At 42.9% G+C, this 14,688-nt stretch overlaps 1 protein-coding gene across 1 annotated transcript in view; it reads left to right on the top strand.

Moving 5' to 3' along the window:
• Positions 1–3,535: 3,535 nt before the first annotated feature.
• Positions 3,536–14,688, top strand: part of LOC116724576 (probable RNA-binding protein 46) — a 12,546-nt gene continuing 1,393 nt past the window's right edge. Inside the window, 9 exon segments of the mRNA XM_032570343.1 lie at positions 3,536–3,761; positions 5,711–5,891; positions 5,969–6,125; positions 6,456–6,588; positions 7,469–7,566; positions 8,074–8,208; positions 8,210–8,435; positions 12,253–12,452; positions 12,825–12,927. Of these exon segments, the coding sequence (XP_032426234.1) occupies positions 3,677–3,761; positions 5,711–5,891; positions 5,969–6,125; positions 6,456–6,588; positions 7,469–7,566; positions 8,074–8,208; positions 8,210–8,435; positions 12,253–12,452; positions 12,825–12,927 (1,318 nt within the window). The 5' untranslated portion in view covers positions 3,536–3,676.

The following is a 14,688-nucleotide window of genomic DNA, read 5'->3' as shown; positions in this document are numbered from 1 at the left end:
AAACCAAATTCTCTGAGGGGGAAAGAGGAAACATTCAGAACACAGAGCCACGTAGAAAAACAACCGAAGATTATTACCATTTTTGCAAAATCATCACCACAACAAGCTTTTAACCATAAATTCTCCAGATGGAGGAAACTTTCACAAAAAACTTTGTGAAAGTTTCATAAACTTTATGTTGACAGAAATTGATTTTCAGAAATTTTACTTCCCCAAATTGTAGCTATGTACAAAATTATTTTTTTTCAATTTGGTCCAAACTTTCCACATAAATTTGCATTTTGGTGCATCTGATGATGAATTGTTAAATATGATTCATGTTTTGATCAGTTACTTTTTACCAAATGCTTTTCTGATCTTAATTGAGTCGTTTCCTGGACGGAAACTTTTTACTTTTACTTGAGTAAAAAATATGTTGAACTATTGTTCTCTAACTTGAGTAAAATTTGTGGTGTAAAGTTACCCTGAGAGCTTTACAGAATCAGAAACTTTGACTTTGATTCTCTGAGCTTCTATGCACCACAAATCTGGAACAAACCACCAGAAAACTGCAGAAAGCTGAAACGAACACGCTGAGTTCCTTTAAATTCAGACTAAAAACTCAACTGGTTAGAGCTGATTTGGAAACATAATCATGAAACATTGATCAATAATCTGATGTGCAAAATGTAAAGCTGTTGACTTTATATTTTTTATTTTTATGATGTAACGCTCTTTGAAATGCCTTGTTGCTGAAGGTGCTCTACAAATAAAAATTTGATTTGGCTGATTGATTGTTGGCATGTCAGGAAACTTTCCAGGGTGCGTTTCTTAGGAAGGTCAACTAAACCACAGAAGAAACACACAGCCTCCAGCTGTTTGTGTTGGCATCAGGCTGAGCACTGAATGCCAGCTGCTTCCTGTTGGACGTCGTTCCAACCAGAGTTTCTCTGCTTCGTCTGTTGGTGTCAGGCTCTTTGTTACACAAGCGTTTTGTGAGGTGACATGATTCAGCTCACTACCAGCGCTGCTGTTGGATCAACCAGACTCACTTCAGATAAAACCAGGACCGGATCATTTTGTAGCCTCGAATCTGGCAACAGATCAGAAAGAGTTGGAAGTTGCCAGATATTGCCATTAATCCACTTTAAGTTTTGGTTTAACATTAAAAATGTTACATTTCTGGGAGAAATCTGAAACAAATATCATCATTTAGGTCCTGCTGCTGATTCATCTGCCTGTTGTCAGTAACTTTACAGCCTGTGTTTGTACAGAGGACATTTGTGCCCCTGCAGGTGTCCCTGTGGCCCCAGGTGGCTTCCTCACCTCCAAGGAAGACAAACCAGCAACAGATTCTGCCTCAAAGGAATTCATTCATGACTGAAATAAAACGAGACGTTCAAACTTAAACAATAAACTTAGCAGAAAGTAAAAACTGATTTATGTTTCATGTGATGTTCTGTTTTCCAGCTCTCTGATTGGTCGCCTCCAACATGCTCCGCCTCCTGCTCCTCTTCCTCTCTGCTGCCATGTTGCTGCCAGGTGAGTTCCTGCAGTTAGAAGCAGTTTCTGCTGAGTCAGTGAAGATGGAGGAACGGAGCTCCTGCTGCCATCTTGGTCTCCAAACAGACCAACTGATGCTGGTTTATTCATCTACAGATTGTCATGTTGCTGCCAGACTCTGGTTCTCATCTCATGTGTCTGTTTTCAGGAGCTGCTGGACAGTTTAAAGTATTTACTATGAACACAGAGGTGGACATCAGCTCATGCCCCATCACGTACTTTGGACAGAAATACGAACAACTTTATGTGAGTAAAATGACTGGATGAACCTCTACTAATTATTGCTTAGTCAGACGCATGAGGATGATGATGATGATGGTGATGGTGACGATGATGATGATGATGATGGTGATGGTGACGATGATGATGATGATGATGATGATGATGATGATGTTGATGATGATGATGGTGATGTTGATGATGATGATGATCTCTGCAGCTTCAGAGCTCTGAGTCTGCCTGCTTTATTTTGAAGCAAACACAGGAAGTAGGAGTCCAGAGGATTTCTGCTCATTTAATCAGAAACTGATCTGTAGAGTTTTATTCCTCAGGACTTCCAGACTCTTTCTCTTCCTGATGAATCTTTGTGGGTCGGTTTTCTTTGACTTGCTGTGTTTCTGTTTTTTCAGCTGAACTTCACCAGTGAGAATTTGTTCTCTGTTTCACCGGCTTTATGAGCCTCAGAGCAGAGGAGACTGCTTGGTGATGCCTAAAACAGCGAACGCACAGTTTTTAATTCAAAGTATGCCTGCCGGTTCTGATCAATACATCCTCCAGAATCTGCCAAGCATTAAGAACACTGGGAAGTGCTTCGGGTCTTTGCAATCTCTGCAGTAAGTTCTGTTCAGTGATTTAAATCTGTTTTCTGGTTTTAGAAAAGACTTAAACACAAAACATTGATGGAAGAATATGACTGAACTGATAGAACTGTATGAGCTGTTACGTTTAGTTCTTATTTTATTCATTGTTTATATCGCCTATAGTATGTAATTATGTTTCATGCAAAGACTTTTGTGAAAACCTTTTGACTGGATCAAACCTGCTGACTGTTTTTTTGGTTGAATATGGGGTCAAAATAAACTCCAGACCAGTTTTTGCCAGTTTTTAGACACTTTCTTCCATCAATGGTTCAGGAAGAAGTCTCCCTCTTTCAAACGATTCCTCCTCCTCTTGCTAGAAAATAATGTGTAAAGCAAAACTGGTAGCATGGGCCTTCCTTTAGAACTGGTGTGGGTCTTAAATGGGAGATTTCCAGTGAAGGAAACCAGTCCAACCTCTGGGAGGCAATGATGGAACCCGATTGCTGTTATTGAAAAGAAGGGCGGCCATATTGGTCACTATTGTTTTGTTTTTTTGTCAGAAATGTTTATATGAAAGTTTTGAGTTATATTAATTGAAAATAATGAAAATGCCAAAGTCAGGTGTGAAAATGTGTGTTTTTCTTTTAGTTGCCCAATAGATATTTTCCTAATAAAGCTAAAATTCATGGTTACTTTCTTAACCTTCATGTTTGAGGTTTATTCATATTTTTGGATTAACTAAAAGAACTGCAAGGGTGAGTATAATAATAATAATAATAATAATAATAATAATAATAATTGTATTATTTTAACCCCGCTACAGATTCTTTAAAACACAAACTCTGTAAAAATTGTTTTTTTTTTTTTTATCAAGCAGCCTCCCTTAGTTTGGCCAGTGAAACCAGAACTGGATTATTATGCATTGAAAAATACAACTGGTGATTTATGAAAACATTGCTAAGTTTGTAATGTTTTAAAACACAACATGTTTGTGTAAAAGCACCAACATGTTGATTTAATGTATTTTTGTATTTCTGTAAATGATCTAAGTTAATTTCAACAAGAAGGAGTAGAACTGTAGTCTCAAGTATTCGTCTGTAATCCAGGTCATTGGGAAGAGTTCTTGTCTTTTTCTCGTAATGATTTAGACTTTATTGTAACATTTAATATGACAGTCAAGCTGTACAGCATCAGGTGAGCTGCAGAATGCTAACCGCGGTGCTTCTCATTGGACAGACGGGGACAGGTCATCCGACGAGGACCTGGACGGGGACTCCGGGGACGTGGACCTGCCGGCGAACAGAGATGACTTCAGGGTGTCGTGTGCGAAGGAGATGGCTCTGCTGGCTCTGATGGAGAAGACGGGATACAACATGGTGCAGGAGAACGGCCAGAGGAAGTACGGCGGCCCGCCGCCAGGTAAACCAGAGTCCAAACAGGAAATAAAACACCATGAGATTAAAGCTTCACTCTACTGCGCTGATGTTTTCAACATTTTATCACCATACAACAAACCTTAATTCATTTTATTTCAAAACAAAGTTTTCAGTTTTCCAAAATAATAATCAGAATTCTGATCGTGACAAGAATTTATGACGATAAATGATACGATAAACGCTCACTGAAGTCCAGCAGTCATTTCTGTCAGTTCCACACACACATTTAATTTTTTTACTGTTTTTCTAATATTGTATAAAATTAAGTGGTTTTATGAAAAATCAGCAGAATGCCAAATTTTTATCTGGCAGATTGACGATTGAATATTGATCAATCGTCAAAATTTTTATTAAATATTAAAATATTTGTCAGAATATTTGAGTAATCATCAGAGTAATTGATTAGCTATCTGAATATTTGATCATCTGAATATTAGAATAATAGTCAGAATACTTGATAAATTGCATAATCAGTTATTAAAGATTGTCATTAGTGGCAGTGATGCAGCTTAGCAGGGTGCTGCATAGGCCTGTCACGATAGTAAATTTTGCTGAGCGATTAATTGTCTCAAAAATTATTGCGATAAACGATAATATTGTTTGAAGACCTTTTTACACTGATTTAATGGAAATGACATAATAATCCATGCGATTTCTTGCCAAAGATAGATACACTTTATTTTCAAAAGAACACTAAACACTGGAACTGATAAACAAAATAAACAAAACAACCAAAAACGAAAATAAAATGGATTCTCAGTCTCCATTAACAAAAAATGCACTTGAAAAAAAAAACTAAACAACATAAAGCCAAAGTGTAAATAAATACTGCATTCAACCAAAAGAGTGCAGATGATGAAGTCTGTATATTATGTTGCCCTTCAGTAATAATTAGATTTAAATAGAGAAGATGGGCACATCCACTACCTGATGCAATAGTTCACACTACATGATTTTTTGCTCCTATTTTTCCCTTTACAACAATCTTAGAACGTTGGTCTTTCTAAGATTGTGTGGTGTGTTACGGTAGATCGTCCTCCGATCTAAATCAGGGATTTTCCCCGACTGGGATCTTAACGCAGCATGTTGAATGTGACAGGCAGCCAATCAGAAAGCGCGGATTCTCCTCCGCACTTTCTGAGGGGAAATTACGTCGGGGAATCCCAAACAGCTGAAACAGCGCAACAGCGGACATTGGAGATGATATGTGGAAATAACATTAATGTTTATTCAACATGCAAAGAATATAGAAATGACCAGGGGAGGAGTTGGAGCGAAATTGCTAAACCCGGGTTTGCTTGTTGATAACCCGGTAACTTTTCAGCTGTTCTTCGTTAACGTGACATAAATAGGTTATAATGATTTTCATTCAGTCAGGACTTTACGCTGACACTAGCCACATGCATTGCAGGTAGATTGTAGTAAAGCATTGATTAATGCCTGGTTTTAAAATTAGTTCACTGGACTTGTAGCCATTATTTTGTGCCCATTGTTGGACACCACACGGCAGGAACGAATCCGATCGAACCGTTATACCAAGGATTTCTGTCGGCTAATGTGTGGTCTGTCAGGTTTTGAAAATGGGCCGACAATCGGCCGACAGCTCTAAGATCGTGTAGTGTGCGCTGGGCTTTACACTAAGGAAATGAGGAAGGGAGGAGTCGGTGGAGAGCACCGGAGTTGAGCCTTTTTTCATTCAGTGTCATTAACAGAAAGAGAAAAAGGCCGGAAGAGACGATAATGCCGATAATTAAAATGACGTCGATAGTTTTAATTTATCGTACGATTAATCGATTTATCGTTTATCGCGACAGGCCTAGTGCTGCAGATTTGTATCTATTTAGTAGTGGGTATTTTAGTGACCTCTGACTTTTGCACATTTAAACTGTTAGCCGTGGTAGATGAGACTCTGACCCTGGCTGTGCGGTCCAGGTTGGGAGGGGCCGGCGCCGCCGCGGGGCTGCGAGGTCTTCGTGGGGAAGATCCCCAGAGACATGTTCGAGGACGAGCTGGTGCCGCTGTTCGAGAAGGCCGGCAAGATCTACGAGTTCCGCCTCATGATGGAGTTCAGCGGAGAGAACCGCGGCTACGCCTTCGTCATGTACACCAACAGGTGGCGCTCCGTGACTGCGTCGGTCCCGCCAGGTGAGCTGAGCAGATTAGTGAATGACGCTGTCGGTTCTGGTCCAGAGAAGCGGCTCAGCGGGCCATCCAGATGCTGGACAACTGTGAGGTCCGACCCGGGAAGTTCATCGGCGTCTGCGTGAGTCTGGACAACTGCCGCCTCTTCATCGGCTCCATCCCCAAAGACAAGAAGAAGGAGGAGATCATGGAGGAGATGAAGAAGGTGGGGAACATGCGCCGTTTCTCTTTACTCAATTCAAACTAAATGTGTTCAGCTACTCTTGGACCTGGGCTATTTCTTTAAATCCTCCTCCTATCATAGGGTTAAAAGGACAGTAAAAACTTTCATAAAACCTGAATGTGAACACCACCTGATCAGCCAATCAGAGCTGATCAGGTGGTTGTTTCATGTTATGCTGCTTCTGTCCTGTCAGTCCAGCTGATCTCAGAGCTGCTGCTGTCATGTGTCTGGATTTAAAGTGACAGCTTGTCCTCATGAGTCAGAGTGTGTGTGTGTGTGTGTGTGTGTGTGTGTGGGGGCATGTGCTCCCAGGTGACGGACGGCGTGGTGGACGTCATCGTCTACCCCAGCTCTATGGATAAGAGCCGCAACCGAGGCTTCGCCTTCGTGGAGTAAGAGGTCCCACAAGGCGGGACTGCCATTGCCCGCAGGACGCTCATACCCGGTACTGTCTCCACACCGCCCCTGTCACTTCCTGTCTGCGTCCAGCAGGGGGAGCACAACATAGCGACACACTGTTGGTGATTCTGCTTTTTAAGAACAGGATGATGAAGCAGGCGAGTCATGGAGCAGGTGAATCAGTCTGCAGTTAAAGAAGTCGTCCTGATCTCGAGGAAATCTACTTTCCTGCTCCGTTATCTTCCCCAGTTAGTGAGGAGAAAACTCAGAATTTCTGGTGTCAGTGAATGCAGCGCAGTAAAGAGTTTTTGAATAGGTCAAATCCCTAAATCAGTTCTCTACATCAGCGCTGTAGAAACTGAATAAACACATAAATTAATGTCCAGACAGACTGTAAAACAAGACCACGTTAAATTTAATATAATATAATATAAACCACAGAGCTTAATGTTTACATTTATTACCAATAACTCCTCAGGGTTTGATGCATCAGGATGTAATAAACGGATCTGAAATGATCAAAAACAACAGAAGAAACTTGAAGCCAACATGAGAGACTGATGTGATAAAAAGTAAGTACACCCCATCATCCAACAGCTTATTGTTTTTCATCTGACTTCGTCAGCCTCTTGGATCACTGTGGAGAACCTTTGGGACAAACTGGGTTTGAGTTCAAAACCAGTATGGCTCCATTTGGATCCAGTTTAAGCTGAAGTTCAGCTGCCCAGCAGGTGGCTTCACCTGGACTGAAGCCCCACCCACACCAGAACGCTTCCAGAAAAACCTTTTCAATCTGATTTATTTGACTTTTATTCTGGAAAACAGCTGAGAAACACGAGAGCAGCTCCTTGTTTCCACAGTCAGAGTTCATAGTGTTCTGGTTGTGAACTGGTTCTGGTTGTGAACTGGTTCTGTTGTTCCTGCAGGAACCTTCCAGCTGTGGGGCCACTCCATCCAGGTGGACTGGGCGGAGCCGGAGAAGGATGTGGATGAGGAGGTGATGCAACGTGTTCGGGTCCTCTACGTACGTACCCCTGTCCGTTTCCGCCTGCTAACATGACGGCTACATTGGTCAAATATTGAGCCTGGATTCCACCAGAAAACTGCAGTTTGGATTAATGAGAAAAATCACCATAAACTCAAATATTTTACAGAGTTTTTGTTCTTGAAGTCATTGAAAGGTAAGGAAAATCATTAAAACCCCATAATTATCCTGGCCCGCGTGCCGGTGGGGAGTGAATTTAAGCTCCGGATCAGAGCTGTGTTCAAGGCTGAAGATCCCACCTGGAGAGACTCCCACTGCTGCTGCTGCATGAAATGTTCCTCAGATGAGCTTTAAGTGGAAAACAATTAGAGGCCTGGAGACGTGAGTCATTGATTTTCCTCTGAGCAGCTCAGCAGGGTGACGCGTCTCCCTACAGTCAACACACACACACACACAGCCTGACGGTCATTACAGAGAACACCAGGACTGGTTCTGAAGTGTGACCCCCACCTGTTGCCAGCTGACCCCGCTGTCCTCCTGCTGCAGGTGCGTAACCTGATGATGGACACGACGGAGGAAACGCTCCACCGGGAGTTCTCCAGCTTCAAACCCGGCTCCGTGGAGCGCGTCAAGAAGCTCACCGACTACGCCTTCATCCACTACCGCAGCCGCAGCGACGCCCATCGCCGCCCTCACCCTGATGAACGGCGCCCAGATCGACGGCGCCACCGTGGAGGTCACCCTGGCCAAGCCGGCCGGGATCAAGGACGGGAGCGCCGCCGGGCGGAGGTACAACACCAGGGGTTACCTGGGAAACACGGCCGCGGGGGGCATCGGCGACGGCCACTGCTCGCTCAGAGCCACGCCCCTGCAGACTCGCTTGGGAAACCCCTATTACAACGGAGGAGGTGAGGAAGGCTTGAACACAACCTGAAACTCTAGAGACATGATTAGATTTTACATCTGCTGTAAACACATAAAGGCTGTTGGTGTAGCTTCGTTTCTCTTTATGGTTCAAACTCTTTTCATTTTATTGAACGTAATCACACAAACACCTGTTCACCTCTACAGCCGAGCCCCGCCCCCAAACACCTGTTCACCTCTACAGCCGAGCCCCGCCCCCACACACCTGTTCACCTCTACAGCCGAGCCCCGCCCCCAAACACCTGTTCACCTCTACAGCCGAGCCCCGCCCCCAAACACCTGTTCACCTCTACAGCCGAGCCCCGCCCCCAAACACCTGTTCACCTCTACAGCCGAGCCCCGCCCCCAAACACCTGTTCACCTCTACAGCCGAGCCCCGCCCCCACGCCTAGTCAAAGTTCAGCCTTTAAGCATTTGCTCTGCAAGCTGACGCCGAAACACTTGACACACCACGGGCTGGCCAATCCAGGAGCTGCATTTATTTTGCTTAGTGCTGATTGGCTGAGCCACCAAAAGCAGAGATCGCGATGCTAGCTTCTGCAGCTTTAAGACAGATTTCTTGTTTAACATCTCAAACAGCCCCTCTGTCACTTTTAAACTTTATTTTATGGCCTAAAACTGCTTTTAAGTCAGATAAAAACAAATGAGGACAGATTTGATCTTTTAGTTTGAGGAGTTGGATTCTCTGACTTTAGATCAGATCCTGACCTTTGGGTTTCTGAGCAGTTTGGTAAGAGGCCTCTTACCAAACTAAACACCCCAGGCTTCCCTTCAGCCTGACCACACGGACGTCCATGCTTCCTCTCCTGAGAGCTCACTCGTGCTCCGCGTTGCTTCTCCGATATTAAAACCTTCTTCGCCCTCAAGGTGTCTCTGGAGAGACGTCCTCAAACGTCCACTTTGTCTTTAAATGCAGGCTGTGCTTTCCAGGATAAAGGTTACAAACACTCTGTATTAATCCAACTGTGAAGCTACAACCCTTTTTCATGACGCCTGCAGATATTTCCTGTAAATGAAAGTTTTAAAACGAGCTCTCCCACAAATGAGCCATGAATGATTCATGGCAGGATGTGGGTAGAGCACATATAGCAGGAAGGAGAGATGGAATAGTGATGAGTGATTACAAAAACACTGAAACAAAAGATCCTTTTTCCAATAAATCTGGCCTGCAGGTTGTTGCAAGTGGGACTCAACAACTCCATAATGAGAAAAACAATAATCAGGACATTTTTTTTTATTGTCCACAAAAAGATGGGTACAGCAGGGGAACAAGGGCTGGACGATTAATTCGTGGAGTTACAGAAGGCAGTGAAAGCCAAGAAACCTGCTGGAATCTGTGTATTCAGAAAACTTTCAGTTTGTATGTTGGTCATCTCTGGGCTGCTTTCTAGTTTGGTTGATTTGATCGTCGTTCAGTCAGTTGGTTGAACTGTTAGGTGGTCAGTGAGTCGTTGGGTCTGCAGCTGATTTTGATGTTGGTTAGTTTATATTATTGATTTATTGGTCTGGCTGATGTTTCAGTCAGCGAGTTTGTTGGTTGGTTAGTCAGAAGTTTGGTCAATTGATTAGTTGATTTTAGAGAGTTTAAACCACATAATAGTTAGTTGAATGAAAAACCCTTAAAGTAAAAGTCCCTTTAGTTTCATTGCCGTAGCAGAAACTAAGCCATCAAACCGGCAGGAAGCCATTTAAAGTCACCAAAACATCTGATCAGTAGAGGCTGAGCAGGAGCACAAAACCATCTAAATAAAACCAACTTAGTGATGCTGAAGCTGCCTGGAAGAGAGGCAGTGAATGGAGTTATATTTAATTAGTCAGTTCAGCTTGTTTACATTTAGTTAAAACAGGAAGTGAACCTGAGCTCCAGACTTTACTGCAGAGGTTGAATCAGCTTGAAGCTTTAAATATTCCCAGTCTGACAGTTTTACTTCCAAGCTCAAGGCGCTCCACAAATCATGGAGCCAAACATAAACAAACAACATGGCTGCCAGGCAGGAAGTGAGTGAATAGTTGCTTAATCATCTCTAAACAATGACAGTGAGAGACTGTCTCACCCATTAAACACGTGAACCCGTCAACGTCCTGTTGTCCTGGAGACGAACCCTCTATGGGGAGTAATGAGGGACATAATTACCCAAACAACTTCAAAGTGTTTCTCAAACAAACACGCATCATTTGTTGCACAACATCTTGAACACTAATCAGTTTCATAAATAAGACCAAAGCAGAGAGCAGCATTCATCCCCATCTAATCAGGACATTAAAGTGTTTTACACTGATGGGGCTGATCAGCAACACTTAGTTAGTTATGTTTTGTCTCCTAACAGCTAATAGTGATAATTCAGGACGTCAGGTTCAGTTACCAGAGAGCATTGTGGGTAATCTGGGCGTCTCGGCTGCTGAGCTAAGGTTTTCTGGGGTAAAAACCCTCTAAAGAGGAAGTCAGTCACTCCATCATGGTGTCTTAATGAAGAGACGAGATGAGGTGATGAAGAGCGTCGTTAATCAGAGGAGCTGTAGCTTCAACACAGGTTTGGACTCAACAGGGATCAGAGACGTATCAAAACAACGTCACAAACATCAGGACAGAAAAGACTCGCATGGAGCCTCTTCCCATCACTTCAGGGCCATTCAGGGGTTTTGTACCTTTTTTAAAATATTTTCTACCAGAAAAAAGTCATTAAAATATTATTTATAGCTGTTTAGCATATAAATTGCTCTGGTCTTGTTGAGATGATTAGAAAGATTGTAAATGTGAACTGCAGCTTTATTGCTTTAAGCTGTCAGACATAAAAGTCATTCATAACAAGGGCAGCGGCATATTCACTGATACTCTAGCTTAGCTCAGTGTGTTCAGGTTACAGTAAGTCAGGTAAATCAACGGGTCGGTTCTGGTACCAGTTCATCCACAGTTCCCTCCCACTTCTGTGTACGACAGCGCTAACTCCTCTGAGCTTCTCCTCACTTTACAAAATACCAAACAAAATGTCTGAATTTTCTGAGAGCAGCATGGAGCAAATGATGAAATGTTGCAACAATATTTCCAGGCTCTGGGTTTAATGATCAGTGCAGTGCAGAATCGGGTCGTCAGGCTCTCAGTGAGGCTTTATGACACTTTGGACAGAAACGAGACGTTCTGGACAACAAGACACACATTCAGCTGCTGCTTAGAAATCTCTGCTCTGTTTTTGTTTGTTTTTTGTAAATTGAATTGAGATGATGTGCTGCATAAATAAACCGAATTAAAACAGCCTGCTGGCTCTCCAACTGACATCAACTTACATTTTTTATCCTAAGATTATTTTACAACAAGCATTAACATTAGTTTATTTTCATCTTCATGGTGTTTAAAACTGTTGTGACGTTGTGAAAGAGCGTTTACTATAATTTCTTTTTAATTCTGTTTATTATTACAACTCACTTTAGCATCATATTTTACTGTCCATCAAAACACAATAAAACAAGATCAAATTGGATAAAACTTTAAAAATACTGGATAAAACTGGATTCAGCTGCATAGGATTGGATAAAACTGGACCAAGCTGGATATAATTTGATAAAATAGAGTAAAACAGAAAATGTCTATTATGATCTATTCAGCCTTCTTGTTATCTGCCAATGTTTCCATGGAAACCAGTTTCCTCCAGTCTGACTCTATTTTGAAGACGTACAGAAAATGAAACTAACTTTTGATTCTTCAAGAAATTTAGCATCAGTTTGTTGTTGTTAGTGTGACCTGGATGTTTTACTAAAATAATCTGATTTAAATTGATGGTGTGTGTGTGTGTGTGTGTGGTTCAGAGGACCCGGAGCGCTTCATGTTCCCCCTGCTGCCCTGCACCCCCCTGACGCCCATCAGTCTGCTCGCCCTGAAGCAGAGCCAGATCGGCTCGGCCGTCAGCCTGCTGGAGTACCACTGCCACAAGAACTGCTGGTCTCCACCCGAGTACCACCTGTACTCCACCCCAGGACAGGACGGGAAACTGCTGCTCATCTACAAGGTCCACACACACACACCTCCCCACACACACACACGCTGTGCTGGTAGCCTCTCTCACGCCTTGATATTTACACAGCAGCCTGTAGTTCATGACCCACTTATTGAAGAGCCAACATCTTGAACTGAACCGTATCTTTAATGATCAGCTGTTCTAAAGCATTAGGATCCCACAGAGCAGCTGTTCAGCGCTGTGAAACAGAAACATCTGGTTTATAGCTTCACCTGCTTCACCTCAGGAAGCTTCACTTTTACAGAAACAAGCAGCAGCAGAACCTGACAACACCGACCTTCACAACAGAAACCCGAGGCCACGTTCTTCATTCCTCTCTCTCTCTCTCTCTCTCTGTGTGTGTGGGTGTGTGTGTGTGTGTAGGTGGTGCTGCCGTCCACGCGAGCCACCTACATCCCTGATAAGCTGTGTGTGCTGCTGGACGACGCCAAGGAGCTGGCTGCCCAGACCACACTGTGGAACCTGGGTAACGTCTCACTCACACCGCAGTCTGCAGGAACACGGCGTCCATGTTGGGCTACTGACATGGAGCCGCCTGATTGGCTGGCAAATCTGAGACACAAACAGGAAGGAAATGGAAATATTCGATATTGAGGACAGAAACATTTCTTTACTGAACCAGTTTTAGTCCTGTTTATATTAGTTTTAAAGAGAATAAAAAAGAATTTAAATTACATAGATTGTGTTCAGTCAGAGGCTTCTAGAGTACGTTGCAATACAGACTGCTATAGGAGCCTCGTCCTGTCCACAGCCATCAGTGTCTACAACAACTCTGAATAATATGACATTGAATTTTTGTCTGGGATCAATAAACTAGTTTTGAATTGAGCTGATTTCTGCTGGCCTGCAGTTTGGCTGATCTCTGCTTTCATCAAACATTTCTTCCTGATTTAATTAAAAATCTGGTTAAAATGACATAAATGTTTAAAAGGACAGAAACCCTTTGGTTCCATTATTCCTCCTACTGAAATCTGATTCTGCTGCTGGTTCATGTGAGCTGGTTTTTTCTGAGGTTTGGAGTCAGAGTTGATCGGTGAGTCGTGGCCGGAGCTGATTCCAGCCTGCGGCTGTGTTGAACGTAACTCTGGCTGCTCCCCACGCGTCACTTCCTCCGGTTTGTTAAAAGGTCAGCGGGGCGTGGCGCTGGCTCGGAAACGTATGCAGAGATATGCAGCCTGTGTGTCTGACAGCAGCTGCATGTTTTATGGATGGAGTTGAGCGTCGTAAACAATGACCCTTTACTTTTAATGATGAGGTGATAACAACCTGCAGCACGTCTCCACTCACACGTTCAAAACTCACTGCAGCTGCTGCTGGAGTTTCAGCCGCCATCATCTGTTTAGGTCCCAGCAGCTCAGACTGGGACATTGATTTACCAAGTCACACAGCAGATCATCTGAACCCTGAAGGAGCGACGAGGCTGGAAGAGAAACACCTTGATAGTCTGGAGAGCAGGGCTGACAGAGCGGCCATGTTGGCGGCCATGTTGGCGCCCAGTGGAGCGGCTGCAGCTCTGCCTCTGACGAAAAACTCTGACAGTCGGAGCCAGTTATTTATTCCCGACTTTTTAATGATTCATTTAAAATATTCCAGATGTTTTAATGATCCTCACCTGGAAGCTGGGGAACGTTTCAGTGTTGCTTCTTTAACTACATCAGTAGGAGGCTGGTCTGAACTCGTCTGCTGTTTTAGGTTAAGTTGGTTTCTGTTTGGGTTTATGTGGTAACCGTTGGTAACCAGTGTTACTTCCTGTCTGCCAGCTCTGAGGATTAAGAACCAAAATGATTTTTGGAAGATTTTCTCAGGAAACTTTTCCCATTCAGCTCAATAATCCAAATGACATTTTCCATTTCACTGAAACTTTGGCTTTTCTGCAATGCAAACCTAATTCATCATTAAAGCAGCTTGTAGCAAAATGTCAGTGTTGATTTAAATCTCTTCAGTCTAGTCAGAGACTGAAGGCCTGCAACTTGTACGACTTTTATGGTTTAATTAGTGTTTTAGAAGTCACATTTTTAATGAGGTAAATGCATGTCTTTAATTAATTGAATTGTATTCAAAAACTATATTATAGATATTTATTTTAAATGTTAAAACTAAGCACCAAGTTATTTTGTCAACAAAATGCACAAAATTTTTAGTTCAAAATCTTTTTTTTCAGTTTTTTTTTCTTCCTGAACCAGCAGGTCTGAAATGTCAGGTTCAGATTTGGTCAAATCTCTTAGAT

This window comes from Xiphophorus hellerii, chromosome 8 (assembly GCF_003331165.1).
Source record: "Xiphophorus hellerii strain 12219 chromosome 8, Xiphophorus_hellerii-4.1, whole genome shotgun sequence".
NCBI lineage: Eukaryota > Metazoa > Chordata > Actinopteri > Cyprinodontiformes > Poeciliidae > Xiphophorus > Xiphophorus hellerii.
Note: the sequence above shows the minus strand (reverse complement) of the source record. Positions and strands in the feature narration are given on the sequence as shown.